At 35.3% G+C, this 19,340-nt stretch overlaps 1 protein-coding gene across 1 annotated transcript in view; it reads right to left on the bottom strand.

Annotated features, from left to right (window-relative positions):
- Positions 1–19,340, bottom strand: part of unc79 (UNC-79 domain-containing protein) — a 114,681-nt gene that overhangs the window by 71,712 nt on the left and 23,629 nt on the right. The window contains 9 exon segments of the mRNA XM_069313171.1: positions 1,251–1,396; positions 1,494–1,632; positions 4,197–4,320; positions 4,651–4,827; positions 5,519–5,660; positions 7,262–7,424; positions 9,012–9,105; positions 9,287–9,501; positions 9,968–10,197. Coding sequence (XP_069169272.1) covers positions 1,251–1,396; positions 1,494–1,632; positions 4,197–4,320; positions 4,651–4,827; positions 5,519–5,660; positions 7,262–7,424; positions 9,012–9,105; positions 9,287–9,501; positions 9,968–10,197 — 1,430 coding nt within the window.

Consider the following 19,340-nt stretch of genomic DNA (forward strand, 5'->3'; position numbering starts at 1 on the left):
CTAACTGATTGATAAAGATTAAGTCACCCAAAAGGTGGCACGGGCATGAATAGCCCGTAATAATTAACTGCCAAATGTTGCTAATTGAGCAGGTTTTTATAATCTGTACAATAAATTGTTCATAACAGTTTGCATATATGGTTTTACCCTCTGTGTTGGTGCAGTGTTATTCCTAGCTGGAATATGTTATGCAAGTGTTATGCCGGCTCTAGGATATTCTTGCCGATTCCTTTTGATATTTGCACATAGAAAAAACATCTGTCAGCAAGTTTGGCTAAACCAAGTGGAAGGAAAAGCTATCTTAATCTAGACAAAAATACTAAATTTACATAGAAAACTAATCACAGATTAAGAGTAATGCTGGCTACCAAGTTCAGTTTTATACTTGCATCATTTCCAAAACAAGAAATGCCAGAGAAGTGTGCTCTTGTAGGTAAGGAAGATAAAAATTATCCGGCTCAAATTTAAATGAATTTGATCGAGCCATTTATAAACACTATACTGTATTGTATTGATTTTACCCAGAATACAGATGAAATTCATTAGAGAAATAAACACAACAAAATAAAGTTTTAATATTATTACGTAACAAAGGTTTAGACAACGGAACCTTCAAAATCCAAGTCTTGTCATTCTGGACCCTGATCCAGATGTTACAAATCCAGATTTCCTAAAACATTTCCTTTTTTTTTTTTTGGCAATGGCTTCCCTTGATGAACAAGGAGCCACCAAAATAATTAGGATTACTTAGGTTAAAAAATAATGTTTCATTTCTAAAAATGTATTATTATAAACAACAATCTGGAATATTAATAATAATAATGTATTTTACCTAAAAAAAGAATCAGATTAGGTGCCATTTTGAGCTTAATAGTAATAATTTGTAGTTATATAAAAGTACACTACATTTGATACATGATTCATTGGAGAATATGAAGGCAAGCAATGTAAATTACATAAAAGTCAATAATATGTAGAGGATAATGTGTGTCAGTTTTATATTACCAATAACATATTATTATCTGAATATCAAAGATTTATTTTCTCCGATATTTCAAACTGAGAGGTATTTTATTTACAATTTAAACATTACAAAAAGAAGCACAATAAACTAACAAGAAAGTAATGTACTATGAGAAAATACAGAGGCCAAGCGATGGGACTGAACCTGTGTCCCCAGGGAAAAATTTCCATAGAAAAACAGCTCTTGACAATTTTTTTTTTTAAACAAAACCAAGGTAATGGCCTACTTGTTTAAACAAGACATCCAGCATGAGAACAAAACATGTGAGGTTAAGTTCTGGGTCAGAATAGTGGTCTTCTGGGTGCTCTGAGGGTGGCCTGTCGTCCTCGGAGAGAGCCGAACTACTGTGAGAATCATCCTCTACCACCGGCTCTGAAGAGGAGAAAGTTTCCCAGAAATATCAAAAGGTAAACAAAATGGGAACATTCATGTTTGGTTATCAGTTTTCTGTATTTTTCTGTTTTCTTACCCAACACAGCTGAATCTTGCCTACTAGAAGTGCTTGTTTTCCTTGCAGACAGTGGCGGGTTGCAAAGTGATGATACCCCTTCACTAAATATTGTTAGAAGTAAACTCATTGGAATTACTATGTTCAGAGAAGTCAAAATCTGAAAAAAGGAGTAAATATTATTTAAAAATGCATAATTTGCAAATGAACACTTGCAAATACTCATGAGTTAATACAATTCATTTATTTTTGTCCTCATATGTGGCTCTCACTACTATATACTGTCACACTATTCTAATATGCCCACTCACCAAACTGTTGTAATAGAGTAAAGAATAAGTACACAAAGAAAGAACAGAAATATACCAGGTTCAGTGTAATGTCAACTCCAGGGCTTATCTTGAGGTTATCTTGAGATGATTTCGGGGCTTTAGTGTCCCCGCGGCCCGGTCCTCGACCAGGCCTCCACCCCCAGGAAGCAACCCGTGACAGCTGACTAACACCCAGGTACCTATTTTACTGCTAGGTAACAGGATGAAAGAAACTCTGCCCATTGTTTCTCGCCAGCACCTGGGATCCAACCCAGGACCACAGGATCACAAGTCCAGTGTGCTGTCCGCTCGGCCGACTGGCTCTCCCCAGCTTATTCTCTGTCCAATACCAAGCAGGATTTTCCCCCCAGTTGATACCTTGTGCACAACCTCCTGTACCCAGCAGGTACTCGGTCCAGTAAGGTGTCGATAAGTTTTAAACTTCAGAAAGTAAGAATAATGAAAATATGTTCTGGTGATAGTAGGTCAGACATATGGTAAATTTCCAAACAGTAAGAAAACCCTCAAAAAGTCAAACACCATCAAAAGACCCATCAGTTGTCACCACACAGAATCCTATCATCCTAGGCACAAATTATCCAATTAGGGTGAAGTTGTCCATATCTGAGTGACCACAAGTAACCTAAGACTTGCAACTAAAAAGATATAATGCCTTCACCAGTACATAGAACAATATGACTATGCAAAAATGCCAAGAACTCTTAAAAAAATACAGAATGCCAATACCATACTGAAACTCTCATTGAAGATTGCCTTATAACCCATTGTTAATGTTTTCAAGAGTTTTTAAATAAATAAAATATATAAACCTATAGAAACATATAAATATTATAATGTTCGATTCCATGATTCTGACAAAAATCCAAGGCAAGCATCCAAGAACCAAGTAGGTTATTATAGGAGTGTTGTCTAATAGTGCTAAAATGAAGGAGGGTGTAGTACAAAACCATACTTATAGACTACTGATAAAACTCTCTCTTTCTAATGGGTGATACATGTCTCACTGTCTGGATACAGTATCATAACTCCAGAAACCACTATCTTTTCATAATAATAATAATGATTATGTTATATGTTTATAAGATATACAATACAATGGATCTGTTAATGCTAACCTACTAGGAGCAGTATTTGTATAATTCAGAAAGCTACTATTTACATGTATTACAATATCCATCTGGTGTCATTTTCTAGAACACTGTCCCCTCTTTCAATTCACAGGTTATCTAATAAACTTTGTACATCATTATTTTTAATCAACTGTGCACATCATTATAACAGTCATTCATTCTTTCTTCATTCTTTTCGGTAACCGAATGGACTTTACCTTTACATAAGCTGGAAGAAGCTTACAGCTTAAGATATCCCTGCAGTCACAGGGAAGATGATATATTTTAAAAAAGATGAATTATTTTTGTGCTTTCCAGTTGTTCTTCCTGTGGGGAGTCAGTGTCCGATGCTGGCTTGGCTATGAGAGTGATAGGCTCTTGGTGTTCCTTTGGAGCATCTGGTTTTTGCTCTGCCAGAGGTCACTGGAAAATGCTTTTGCTCAATTAGGCACAGATCTAGGAGGGGGTCTTCATGTTTCTGACACAACTTTGTTAGCCTATCCAGAGTTTTCTGTATAGGATGGGAATAGGTGCTCATCTTCCCAAAGGACTCTTGAGGCTCCCCAAAAACCTGTCTACCAGAGTGTTTATCCACTGCAAGGTATGTTAGTTTCTGCCGACAGGCAACATTTACATAAATCCATACAGCTCTGTGTTATATCCTTAAAGGGAATGCCAAGCACATCCAACACCACCGCTGTCATAACCCCTAAATCACACCACCACCACCACCCTCGTACACAAGCCTTCTAAAAGTTCTCCATCGAGGGTCAGCATCTTTCATAATGTGCTGTATTACTAAAACAGCAACTGATCATGAGAACTCTGAAGCAGATGTTGGGAGGTTTATTGATGCTGACATGTTCCATATTGGCCTTCCTGACACCGGAGTTGTAAGAAATCCTTGACCTTAAGAAATGTTCCTGAATGATTCCCACTGAGTGAAATTGAATGAGGACGAACTCAATGATGAAAAAATGAATAGGCTGATGAAATGGAAGAAATGAATTACAAAAACTTCAACTGTGAATAAAGGTTTTACCTCTAAACTTACCAGGGTCACCTAGCCTCTAGGGATATAATTACAGTCCAGGAAGATCAGCAAAATGGGGCGTACCATGAATGTATCCTAACCTATTCTTTACTTATTTTACTGGAAGAAAATGGGAGTTTCCCCATAAGTGTAGATATTTGTATCATGTACATTTTACTTAACATTTAGGTATGTCTTAAACACTCATATTTTAGGAGGGTTTACTGCATTCATAACTAAAAACAATTACCTGAAGCCAAGACAAAGTTTGTTCTTGAACTGAGCCTGAAGTGTTGGTAAATCGAACACTGATGAATTTGTACATCTGCGTTGCATCAAATCCAAGTGGACTCATGTCAGAATCCAAAAGCTTGCTGAAAATATAAGAAAATATATATATATATATAAACTACATTAGTGTAGACAACCTGAAAGAGGTCACATTATGTTGTTGTTGTCACGTTATGAACTATGTCAATATGTACGAGTAAATGAAATTGTTATACTGTACCCTACTATCTTAAATATGAAGAATATATTCACATCACTTACTAATAATTAGTGATACCTGAATATGATTGTGTACATAAAATATATAAGTGGGAAATTAAAAGAGGGTACAATAGAATAAAACTTAAACTATGGAAAAATTATGCAGCATACGTATTTAGAACTAATCATACATTATAGTTGAGCAAATTTACCTAAGTGTAATTTTAAGTTCGGGGAGTTCTTCCTCAGGTATTTCATTATGAATGGCTTCCATCCAGTGAGGCATAACACGATCCCACACTTGAACTGTTATTAATTCATAGGGTACCAAGCAAAATAACCGGTTGAACCCTTCCTTGATATGGTCAGTACGGGTTGCCAGGGTATCCCTGAAAGAGGTTTAAGTTATAATTGCAATAGAAATGTAACATGAGAATAAGAATAAAGGAAACTGCAGAAGGCCTATTGGCCCATATGAGGCAGCTCCTATTTATAACTCACCCAGAATTATTCATAAAAATGTCTACCTACACTTGAAACAATCAAATGATCTCAAGTTTATTGTTTCCGGGTAATTTGTTTCACAAATCAACCATAAACAATACGCAGTTCATTACAGCTTTTGAATAACATACAAATATTTCTATCTTTTATGTTAAAAGATTTTAAGTACTTAGCGATAAATGTTTAAAGATTTACATCCAAATATGAAAGTTTGATCTACACTGCTGTATGCCTGTTCAGTTCAGCCAGAAATGACCAGACTTGTACAAGCTGTTACGTATAAAGCTTCGGTCTGTCTATATGCTTGCTGCACCACTTTCAGATCAAGACACAAATTGTTTCAAATGTCTAATGTAATGGAGTGAGCAAAGTGTGAAACATTCATTGTCTCTCAATGTGAGTACTCATTGTGCTGTCATCTGCAACAATTAAAAAACAAAATTTAAGTGTTGACTAATTTCTTTCACATAGAGGTTAAAATGTAACTTAAAAATCTAGACTATACTGTGCTATGAAAACAAGATTTAGTAAAATGTTATAGGTAGAGGAGTCAAAAAAGGAACCACTAGCACATACCAGTGACCCCCAACTCGAGCATATTCAACTGGATGAGGCATGAGACAGGCTACAAACACCTCAAAATGAGTCTTGCATACATCTTGAAGCCAGTTGTGGATATTTTCCGATTTAAGCCTTTCAATCGATGTCCCTTGTTGATCTAAAACATTAATTACAATTAAACCATTTGAAAGTTGATAGAATGAAACATTATAAATTGTTTTATACATATTGAATATAGTATAAATATATTTTAGATGCCAGTGAAAATGTAGATTATTTTTGCTCTCAATTTTGGCATTATTTCATTGTAGAATGTTCCAATAAAAAAGAATGGTTTATGGGGAACCAAACCCCATAGCCGATTTCATATTTGTTGTTGGGTGTCAAAAAAGGAGCCAATCCTATTTAAAGAGGAGTATGAGAGCCACCCCATTCTTCCTGTGACACTTCCCATACTATCACACTTCACCGTGGAAAGTTGTGTGAGGATAACCACAAACGTCAGGTCTCTAACTCTCAGACATATGAATATTGTCTTTCATAGAAGTAGAATGAGTTGGTTTCACAAAATATTTAGTAATTGCTAATAATTTTGCTGTTAAATATTTCAGTGTTCATTATACTGTAAATTCAAAATCATTCATAAATTAGAAAGCAAAAAAATTATTAAGTTATTCACTAACAAGTGTCTGTACATGAAGTTTGATGGAGATAAACAGTATATTCAAATACAATAAATAAATTATATGTTTCATATTTATACGCAACAAGAAATATGATAAAAGACTTGATTATAGCAACAGGCTTTATAATGGGCATATTTGTATAGTTGTACCCATCGTGCAGTAGAATATACTTTCCCCCAGGCATATCTGGGCATACAACATTTTCCCAATGGGCACATGTTGGGCAAACAACGTTGAGTCACTGCTGAATCGAGCAGGTTTTGCCTACTGGGTACATAACATTAAATCAAGGTTGATAAAGCACTGGCTGAATGCTAATTTAAAGTTAAACCAACATTGATGAAACACTTACTCAATGTTAATTTAACATTGATGTTAAACACAGCCTCATCTATTAACATGTTAAATGTTAATTTAACAGTGATGCAATGTTTATTAAATTCTACTCAAGTGTGTTTTGTCCCTTGATATATAATTCTAGAAAGGCACAACATGGCAAATACATGTTCAGCTGTGCTATGCGCATCAATGTCAGTCAACTTTGCCAACCAAGTCTCTAATTTTAACATTTTGATAAGTATTTCATATTCCACTGTTATGTGCACACCATTTCACCTCTCACTGGATATGGAAAAGGCTACTGGAAAAGTATGTATTATGCCTTACACAGTTAAGATCACTAAAGGATATCAAACATAATACAATATGTGACTAATGTGATTGTTCAGTGATGCATAATGTACTATCATTATACAAATCTGTACTTTCAGTGGACATAATATCCAAGATTAATGTTAATTCAGTGTTTGTGGAATGTAAACAATTCCATATATACACAGTGGAAAACAATACACACATTGATAATGAAAAAGTGATAAACATAATAATACAGCACTTGATGACCAGACCACACACTAGAAGGTGAAGGGACGACGACGTTTCGGTCCGTCCTGGACCATTCTCAAATCGATTATATCTGGAAATTGTACTGTTGTCTATTCTCATATCGCTTCCTTAAGTTAGTGAATACAGCACTTCATATGAACTTTAAACAAAATACACGAACACTAACCATCAGGAAGATATTGTGTGGCATTAAACCAATGGCAGAGAGCTGCTAAGATACGGCCCAGCATCTCCACGGGTGTTTCTGGGGTTGGAGCACACAACCCCACAACCAGCCACACTCCATAACGGCTCAGTAAACGGCTCTCTTCTGGGGTTAGACCTTCACCCTGTTTGAGAGTCCGTTTGAGTTTAGTTTAGTTCATTTATTATACTGCCTATCCTGTGGGTGGTTGCAGAAAATCTTACAGAGGCACATAATGGGCTCAGGAATTAAACTAAAAAATTTGTTTAGCTAAGCAAGTAACAATCTTGATAAGCTAGTTACACAGTTTATGTAATGTTGACAATGGGTTTGAGAACTAGACTACAAGTCCATCAAGAGCAAGATACATATTATTAACCTCATGTATCAACAATACATAATATACCATGACTACCAACACATGATATCACACATGACCATACCATATGTCCTAACACATGGTACGGTATATATTCCCGCACCCAACAATTCTCTCATTTCACATATTATTTTAAGGAATCTGTATTCTATACTTATACATTGCTCGTTCACATAACACCATTCATTCTCACCCATAAATTAAATATTTCAATATTTTACTAATTTATGCACATAAAAATGTGTTCACAATATACTCAAATGATAATGTCTAACTGAAATACTGTAACAATAATTTAGACAACGACAACAATAATGTCCATGATAATGCTGATAAAAGTTTATTTAAAAAAAAAAAAATCACTTGTAATGCTTCAAGCAGTTTTCTGTTGTTTATAATGATATCGATTATATAATTAGTTTAACCCTTAAAGACATAGACGTAATTACTTTGGCAGTCCGGCCTCTCTGTGAGTTTCTGACCGTAAATGCTCTAGGCTTCCAGGCCTCCCTCACGGGCTGCTCAGCAATGTGAAAAATGTTTACAGTACAATATTTTTTACATTTTTCTAAGTTGGGTTATAACTATAAATTTGATGTCAAAATGTTTGCAAGTGAATTCTGTAGAGAATAGATAAAACAAAGGGTATTTATAATAGATTATGCATAATAGACATGAATATACAAATGTTTATGAATAGCAAATCAGATGATGAATTTTAGAATCATCAAAATGTGAAAGTGTTAAGCTATGTGGACATTTAAAGAGAAATCTACATAATAATAGATATGACTTTGTTTCAACTAATACATACATACAAGATTTATACAAGAGTTGTTACATTCTTGTAGAGCCACTAGTACGCGTAGCGTTTCAGGCAGGTCCCTGGAATACGACCCCCACGAAGAATCGTTGTTACAACCAAGTACCCATTTTACTGTTGAGTTAAACAGAGGCTACAGTTAAGGATTTGCGCCCAAAAAATCCTCCCTGGCCAGAATACGAACCCATGACAAATCGCTCGCGGAACGTCAGGCGAGTGTCTTACCACTACACCACGGAGTCATGTATTTTGAACTAAGAATTTTAAGTAAGTTTTCACATATTAGAGCCCATTCAGCAAAATGGACTAGTTGGTACAGCGACGGCATCGCCTCTCGCAGGTTTGGTGTTTGATCCCCTATGGCCAGAATGGTTGCTCACCCATCCTTGTCTCCATCCTCATATTCCAGCTTCTTGTCCCCTCATATGTTTTCCCAAGAAATATAGTCATACTGATTTAGTGCTTTCTCCTCATAATTTCCTTTCTTATTAATAAAACCATGAACAGTACTCAGTTGGGACTTAACTAACCTTATCAATATCGTCGAGGAGTCCAGCCCTGTTGAGACGGTCGTGATCCTTGCATTTTGTTTTATCTCCAAATGGTTGAGCCTCATTAAGAAGACTGAGAAAAAGAATACATCTTCAGTGGTGCTCATGAAATATAAGATATTAAAGTTCACAGAGCCACTGTTACTAGTTATAACAGAGCCACAGTGACTGGATTTAAAGCGGATTTAAATCGTAATAAATTATCAAATAATAAATAACACAAAAATGTTATATAAATCTAATTCCTAATTTACCTGACAATAGCTTCAATAATATAATTCTGCATCTGTGGCTCCATTGTCCAAGGTGATGCAATGGTGGTGTGGACCACGTGATCAGTGCCGCGTCTGTTATTGTGTCGGATGTTGTTGCACTGACTACAGTATCGTATAGGCTTGTTGCTGTTGTAGCTTGCACACTCCATGCTAAAACATGTGGCTATAGCATTCTTTTCAGTGGATCGGCAGTTCTGAAATTACCAGAAATATTGGCACATTTTTATTGCAAATAGAAATAATTCAAAAGTGAAGCCTTCAATTAATATTTTATATAAATTCTAGCTCCCTTCTTTGGGTTCCCCTTCAGCTTCTTTTAAAATTTAATACGTAACTCGGTTTTTATACTAATGATTTTGTAACAGCTCAATGTGTTCCTGGGTGTTCTCAAAATTTCTGTATTGTGTTCATGTTAGTACAAGGAAGACCTAAGTCAGAAACCCCTGCCATTGAGACCACTGCCTCCTGACATGCCTCTTGCCTTCTAAGATGCCTCTTGCCTCCTAAGATGCCTCTTGCCTTCTAAGATGCCTCTTGCCTCCTAAGATGCCTCTTGCCTTCTAAGATGCCTCTTGCCAGTGTTGATTTTCCTTCCCAACATAATTCCTATGCAAAGACGGGTTTAAACCTTATGTAACAATTGAAACATGCAATATGTACCTTGTTCTCACAAGTAGCCGAAACTTGTGCCATTGGCATAAGTATATCAAAAAACTCCACTGTGCTATGTTCTCTCTTGATATCTTCTACACAGTCAATGCACAAATAAAGAGGAGGCGGGTTGTCAGGGCAGGCTCCCAGACACACGGCATGGTCAAGGCAAACTTTGACAGCTTCATTAGTGCCATCGCCATCGCATTCTTCAATCTGGCACAGAAGTGGCTTCCAACCTGTAATAAGACCTTCGCCTTAATTCTTAGAATAGATATAGAGTCTGTTCTCGTATTACAAATCAAGTTATGTAATACTAATGGTTCATAGTTTAATTAGGTAGGAGACAATCAAGTACTTCCAGACAGCAATAGTATTCTTATTCTCTGGATGATTTATTATATATTAGTGGTGTCATATCCCCAGTGGGAAATATGCTAGAGTAAATGTTCAATCAACACTGGATCACCGTTAAATCTATGCCAGATCAACGTTAAGTAGGATCAACGTTTGATCAACACTAAATCTACAATGGATCAGTGATGAATCATTGATACATCACTGTCATTTGCCCCAGGAAATATTTTGAAAGCTTTCGAAATGAATTATTTTGACAATGAACTACTCAATGCTCTCCTACTTAATTTCCAGGATCTTGCATGCAAATTGTTCCATTTCTGAGTCTTTGCAGTTTTCTGAGAACAGACATTGCTGAATACTGAATAGACTTATCTGAGGATGTAAATATACTAAAAAGATTATAAATATATATTCAGTATATATATATATATATATATATATCAAAGTCATTTTTGATGGAGAAATCTAGAATTAAAATGGCTATACACTTGATTAGACTGGAAATAAGTTGAACATATGCGTAAGTTAAGTAAAGAGCTTGAAGAATAACACATTTAAAATGCCAAACATATTTTCGGATACAGTTCTAATATGATATAGTCTTAGTAAAAGGAAGTTAAAATATTTATGTGAATTAAGAATGTAGTCTGCTAACAGAATTAGGATGTATGAAAACTGTGCATCAAATCTTAGGCTGCAACAGCTGTATTCATGAAGTATGTCTTAGAATATAACAATACTGTATAATCCTATAAATAAAAACTCACCTACATATGGTATGCTAGATATCCATGTAGTTTAGGTGACATGTTGCTAGATAGAGAACAGTAAATCATTCTGTACATTTGATTAACTTTCAATAAATACCAACTTGTGATGAATGTCAATTGTTAATAATAAATATTATCATATGCATACATAATATTTACAAAGGGTAATAAACATCAACAATTATGAATGCTATACATTTGAAACAATGTATAAATGGGTCAAGTGACCTTGCAGACATTGAAAGATTATTCACTACGTAATGTGCAGTTACGTTACAAAAATGGAATTATTTGCATTACTAAACTTTATTAATTATAATTAAAATAGTTTGATTATTGTACTAAGGTAGAGTATATATATGTATTCTTTCATCATTAAGATTTCTGAGTATATATATATGTATTCTTTCATTATTAAAATTTCTACATCTTATATAAAGTTTTTTTATCAGTCTCCTGCCATTTTCCTATAAATTTGTGTTCTGGATTTTCAGCCCTTTAAATACCACAACTACTTGTCTTTGAAATTTTTCTTACACAATATTTAACATTAAACAAAATGTAATGCAACCACAAATAACTTCAAATATTTCATGAAGTATATTTTTGTATTTGTTAACTGAATTTTATGCACTAATCAATATGACAGCTAGATTATGCTTTTTTTAATAAACCTTAATTAACAATCTTTGACTTGACAGTCTAGTTTGCCCAGTGGGCAAAATATGCACCAGTAATGTGAATTCAATGTTGAATCAAAGTTATCGATGTTAATTAAACGTTGAATTAACACTATCGACGTTGATTCTACGCTGAGTTAACATTACTCGTGCATATTTTGCCCACTGGATGATAGCCAATACTGAAGCAAATAAACAAAGCCAAACCACAAGAAATGAGCCATAAAAAGCAGGCGATGAGTCACAATAACGTGACTCATCACTTTATTGTAACGTGAATGTCACAATAACATTCTCAATTGACTTGAGAATGGTCCAGGACGGACCGAAACGTCGTCGCCCCTTCACCTTCTAGTGTGTGTGGTCTGGTCAACGAGCCATAAAAATTTTGCACAAAGAGTTAATTCTTCTGAATAATATTTAACAAACTATTTTGTTGTAATCAATGTATGCACATGAGTAACCAATGTTGGAAAGCGAGCCAACCAACAGTTCTTACAACATTCACAAACTAGAAACAGGTCACCAGAATAATACTTGGTTTACAAGATGTAACGTCCTACTGTAAAACCAAATAGATGAAGCAAAAAAACTAACTACGATAATGAGAGATATTTCGTATGTAAATATAATATCCAAGCTGTGATTAACCCGAGCATCACTTTATTTCATGCACTCTCATGCAGAGGTCAATTATAAAAAAGCAAGCTGTAATGCATATTCAAAGCCATGCAATTAGGATTATGCAACTTCTAACACATTCAAAAGTGAATAAATATACGGTACTGTCAAAAATGAAGTAAACTAATCAGTAAATAAGTAAAACACGACATAGTATGTGTGTGTGTATATATATGTAGAACGAGCATTATTGGTAAGTCATCAATAATTATGTAAACATTCTGATGGTCAGTAAAATAAAATAAAATAAAATGTACTTGAGAGTAAAATAAAACTTACATCACCAAAAAGTAATGAAATACTGTACATCGGTGCCTATAATAAATTTATCAACTTATTGACAAAATTTTCTGTGTCCAATATATGGAGCTAATTCCCACACGGTGTTCCCGGTATATGTGCATGAATGAATTAACCTTTAATACATACCCAAGATCATTTAAAAAGCTCAATGTCATAAGAAAGTAGTTAACCCTAAAAGTGCTACAATTACCTTATGCAATTTTTGTCCAATTGATTTGTTATCTATTTTTAAATATGCACTCTGATGTAGTAGTACTTTTAAATAGCAGCACAGTTTAGGGGTTAAAGAAAACAGTACACCAGTATATGGCAATATAGCATCCCAATTCCATAAACAGTATGTAGTCCCTACCTACTTTGTTTTACACATTGGGAGGTTTAGTGACCTCAAAAGTATCTGGTACATTAGGAAACATTAAAATATATTACTTTATCTCTTATCATTACATATATGAAGAGACAGAGCTCCTAAAAGGACCCTAAAAGGACATGTGTGTGTGTGTGTGTGTGTGGAAAAGATTGACGATCATTATGCCTGATGTATATCATAAAAGGTACAAAATAACTGAACGAATACAACTGCGAAGCAACCAGAATTGTATCGTACGAAAACAATACAGCATTATATCGTAATTCACCAAAAATATTCAATATGCTGTATTTTTGTTCTTCATGTACAATATACCCAACACAAAAGTAAGCATTTTTTCTGACGAAGTTCTATTCATTTAATGCAAGTGGCCTAATGGCTAAATGTTACTGTGGCTAAACACACAAAATATATATAGTTATAGTGCCATTACTAATGAAACCTTTCACGACACAAACAAAACCAAGTAAGTCATGTATGCCACTGTTAGGAACACCTGTATATTATCAATTTTGATTGTTCGTGACTCGTTAGTATTATTATAATTAGAGTATAATTAATTATTAGTTCGTAGACAAAGAAATCACATTAACAGGATGAATCAGTGAGAAAATCAATTGGAGTCATGTGGAGGATTCAAACCTGCACCATGGGGTACTCCCAAGTACATACCTTAAACCACTGAACCACAATATGCTGTAAGTAATGTAACCTAGTATTCATCAATCAAACAAAATTGAAAATTCCTAGGTTTGCATATTAATAACAGACTAAATTCAAATACACACATACAACACACAAAAAAAGGTATCCAAAGTAGTCAGCAAGCTCACAACAAAATAACAATACTGTCCCCCAATCTACAATCAACATCACCACTCACTTACGTATCCATATCTCATGGGATCTGTGCTTGGAGTTCATCTGCTATTAACTCAAACCCCACTATTACAACGCGAAAATCTTCCATAAGAAAAGTAACTATTTCCGTTCCCAGACAACATTCGGTACAAAAACTCTATATACACTGTATAAATAAAGTAACCCACACATATGAAATAAAAATTCAGTGAAGACATTTCAGTCCGTCCATGTCGTAACTACGTCACGACATGACAAGGGTCCAGGACAGACCAAAACGTTGTCAGGTCGAAGTATTTGTTCTCAGCCACATTGTTGGAACTTATTCTCTATATCGTTTGCTAAACATACTCAACTTGCAAACATTTGTTTGTGCTCTCTACATTTACAAGCCCCTATGTAGCAATTCTAGCACAAGAAACTCTTCCTAAAGGGGTATGTGTAATCGGACCCACGGTAAATATTTATTTGACCTTTCCTGAGTCTAATTTAAGTAAAGAATGCCATTTAAATAATAGGCCAAAAAATTTGTTTCACAACAAAGAGTAACAAACACTTACTATCTAAAACGAATATTAGGAAATGTCTGATTTTTTCACTTTAGCTCTTGACTGCTGAATTTCCTAATGGCTGTAATGGACTACCTAGTAGTATGACTGTTCTAGATTAAATGGCATATATGAGTGTCTTATGATAATTAATATCCTAACAGAGTTATATAAGCATCTTGCATCTCATGCATTTGTTAAAGAAAGCCTTACCATTTAGTAGTATGCCTTCCACTAATATATAAAAAGAAGAATGTGAAAATGTAAAAACAGTCCAAACTATTCGTAAATTTTATTCCTACTGTGTATGTTTAGTGTACAATGAATAATGTAAACAAAATATCTCAAGAAACAAAAAACTTGTAGTAAATGTGTGGCATAATATTTACATGGCAAAATAATATTTTTGTCAGTACAATTGAATCAACGCAAACCATGACTTAACACATAAGCTAACGTAATAAACAAACTATGTTAATGAAAATACTGGTATTACAAATTATTGTGCCAGGCATAGGGATGAACATGTTGGTGAATGCATATATTGAAAGCAAGGAAGTGTAGGGTTAGAGTGGGAGTACTTCATGACTGGGCTATGGTCTGGCCTCATAGGGCTGAATGTGTATTCATGAACACACACCAACATACACACAAACTGGAAAAGGTGCAAAGGTGCACATCAACAAACTGGAAAAGGTGCAATTAAAAAGACATGCAATTAAATGGCTCCTGACACTGAAGGTCAAGAGCTACAAAGAGAGGTTAAAGGGATTAAATACTGTATGCTAAAACCAAAAGATAGATGAGAAAAAAAAAAGAGGCAATATGATCACTAAGTACAAAATAGTAACGAGAATCGTTAAAATTGTTGGGAGAATTCCTGATACCTGGAACTTCAAGAACAGGAGGTTATAGATTTAAAGTAACTAAACAAAGCTGCCGAAGAAATATAAGAAAATTCACTTTTGCAAGCAGAATGGTAGTGTTGGAACAAGTTAGGTGAGAAGGCAGTGGAGGCCAAAACGATCAGTATTGTAGTTTCAAAATGTTATTTGACAAAGAGTGCTGGGAAGATGGGACACCAGGAGCGTAGCTCTCATCCTGTAACTACACTTCGGTAATTATACACACACAATTATATATGAATGTCTATATAGACTATATAGATATTGACAAAATATACCTGGAAAAGATCATCAAGGCAAATGGGGGGGACCTTTGACAAGCCGCCGGGCAGGCTTCCTGTCCTCATCAAGGCCACTAGAGTTAGTGGCCCTCAGGTAAATCAGGTAAATATATATACAGACAGCCACATGCTTTCCAAACTCTTTGGGACTGAGACTTAAATGGATAACCCGTTATGTTTAGGTAAATGGTTCGTCATCCAAAAAAGCTACGGAAGAAAACTGACAATTCTGTTGCAGAAATTGGACAGTGTTTTGTTTGTACTCACCAATATTGTTGGTATTCTTTCTAAATTAAGATATTATGTACTGTACCTCACCCTGCCCTGTTAATGCTCTATTACTCTCTCATCTATCCTCATCTCAATTATGGTATCTGTGCTTGAGGCTCTACTACTAAAAATCATCTACATCCTCTAATTACTCAACACAAATCTGCTATTAGAACAATAACAAACTCTGGCTCCAGACAGCACTCAGCCCCCTTTACTTAAATCCTTGAATTTTTTTTTTTTTAGTATTGTATTACTTTTTTTTTTAAACGAGGAAGCATGCTATCTATGGCATCCTTTAATAAACTATACATGCAAGATAACACAAATCCACATAACACGATGACCACACAAGCAAGTTGTCTTCATGTAACTTGGGTGATAAGACCTTTGCACAGACAATACAGCTAGCAAGTCTTTTGAAGCCTTTGATTGGATCCGATGTCAGAGGTTAAAGTCTAGAGCCAATTAGTATGGAGCAGGCTTCTGTCTCTGGAGCACTGAGATTCGCGTGAGAAAAGTTTCAGTCGCCTATCAGCAGACTTTAGTCGGAAACCTGCAAGACTATAGGCTGTTCTACCAAAATTCGACACTGCTGCGAAGTCCCAGAATTCAAGCAATGATAATGTACCCTTTTCCATGTTGCTATTCATTGACGTGAAGGCATTAGCACTCCTAGTCATGATGACCAGTGAGCGTACAAGATGAGGACAATATCACCAGACAAAATATAAATGATTGTAGCCAATTGTTAGAATCAATTAAGCCGAACATATTAAAAATCTTCAAATACCTGCACTACAGAAACAAATGTAAAATGGAAAAGGACTCAACTCGATACAAGAATTTCAGCAAAATCATAATTCTCCATGAAAAGAAGGGAACTTGCAAACCCAAGTCTCCTTTTAGCGAGAAATTGAATGTGAGCGGTGGAAAACTCCACTCCGGATCAGAAGACTTTCACTGACATTGTAAAACATCGAGTAATTTAACTCCCTGATGTTGGATGCACGCTGGGACAGTAGGAGAGATCATGGAGCTTGAAGGCTCAAACCAATTACGAATTTGTATATAATAGAATGACAACCAAAAGTTATGTATTTCTTACTACAGTATTGCTAATAAATCTGACTGTGAATATATATAAATAAAACTTGGAACTGTAATGCCAATCCTTGCCTAAAGCCACTGAGTACTATCGGGTTTAGGCATAGTATATACTAACTCAATCTAGAAATCTAACAGTCTGTTTATAAGTCATTTTGTATGTGCTATGTACTTTTATCTGAATGAACATTATTATTATTATTATTATTATTATTATTATTATTATTGTTATTATTATATGAGAAGTTCTGCCCCTCTTGTTAACTTGATTATAGTTGACTGAGCATTGTTATTTAGATAGAAAAGGTGGTGGTGGATGATGATAGTGTTGGGTTGACTGAAGTGGATACTGTATTAATGGTGATGAGGTAACCTCAGCAGACTGCCTTTCATTATGTACTCTAATGTACCTAATGCACAGGCAGAGTTTTAAGCTTCTGAGCCGTCCATAAGTGTATGAACACTGCTTAAGTGGCACTGGGTATGGTCACTGGGTAGACTAATTCCATCTTTATTGCACATTTTTTTCAGAAATAACTGTCCCACCAGTCATTCAAACTATTTTTATAACAAACTCAAATCAGAAAATAGATGTTCATATAGAATGTGACTGTCTGTGTAATTACCTAAGTGTAGTTACAGGTTGAGAGCTACGCTCTTGGCATCCCATCTTCCCAGTACTCTTTGTCGTATGACGCTTTGAAACTACTGACGATTTTGGCCTCCACAACCATGTGGTGGAGGCCAAAATCAACACTTAACAACCGGTTAAGTGTTCCGGTTGGAATACTTAACTTGTTCCAGCCGTCCACCACTCTATTTGCAAAAGAAACCTTTCTAATATTTTTTGGCACCTTTGTTTCCTTAGCTTGAATTTGTGTCCTTAGCATATAATTCTTAATTCTTGTTCCTACTTGTCATTTTGTAAGTGGTAATCATATCACCTCTTTCTTCAATCTTCTACCTTTGGAATATTTAACGACTCTAGGCTCTCCTCGTAACTCTTGTTTTTCAGTTCCAGAAGCCATTTTGTAGCATGCCTTTGCACCTTTTCCAGTTTATTTGTGCTTCTTGAGATATGGGCACCATACAACTGCTGAATATTCCAATTTTGATCTCAGAAAAGTTCTGAACAGTTTCTTTAGTACTGTATTTCACCATCCATGTAATTAAAAACGATTCAGAAGTTAGAAAGAAATGCATATGCTCCTCGCACAATGTTTCTTATGTGTTCCTCTGGTGACAGTTTACTCCACAAAACCATTCCCTAGTTCTCATTACTCATGAGTTCTTTAATTCCTTTCCACATAATTTATAAGTTGTATGTGGTCAATTTTCTCCAATTCCACAGTCCATAACATGACATTTATTCACACTGAATTCTGTTTGCCACACGTCACTCCAAGCCCTTATTTTATCTAGATCCATTTGAAGGACATGATAATCGTCTGTCTCTCCTCTCATCCCCCAGTATCTTAGCATCATCCACAAACATGTTCATATAATTCTGTATTCCTTCTGATCTCTTATAGAGACGATGAACATTACTGATGCAAGAACTGAACCCTGCAGGACTCCGCTAGTAACACACTTCCAGTCAGTTACATTGCCTCTTATAACCACACTCATCTTTCAGTCAGTTACATTGCCTCTTATAACCACACTCATCTTTCAGTCAGTTAAAAAAATTGTCATCCATGTCAGAAGTCTCCCTGTCACCTCCACAGCATGTTCCCGTTTCCAAAACAACCGCCTGTGTGGGACTATCTCAAATGCCTCTTTTAGGTCCAGATAGATACAGTTAACCAAACCATCTCCTGTAGAATCTCTGTGGCTCTATCATAAAAGCTAATTAGATTTGTTATACATGATCTGTTTGAAAACCATACTGTCTGTCTGTTATTCCCACCATTTATCTTGTTCGAAATCTCAACGACTTTGTTTGCAAAAGAGAACTCTAATATTTTCTCTGCACCTTTGTTTCCTTAGCTTGAATCTATGACCTTATATTCTTAAAGTTTCAGGTTTCAAGAATTCCTCTGCAAATTTTTGTTATTTCTGTTACTATTTTGTATATAGTGATGATATTGCCTCTTTTTCTTCTCTCTTCTTGCACAACGTCCTTTATGTGGTCCTCTGATGACAGTCCACTATCTAGAACCACCCCTAGATCTGTTTCTTTGTCAGAGTTCTTGAAAGCCTTTTAACATAATTTGAAAGTTGTGTGCGACCTATTTTCCCCTATT

This window comes from Procambarus clarkii, chromosome 74, assembly GCF_040958095.1.
Source record: "Procambarus clarkii isolate CNS0578487 chromosome 74, FALCON_Pclarkii_2.0, whole genome shotgun sequence".
NCBI classification, from domain to species: Eukaryota; Metazoa; Arthropoda; class Malacostraca; order Decapoda; family Cambaridae; genus Procambarus; species Procambarus clarkii.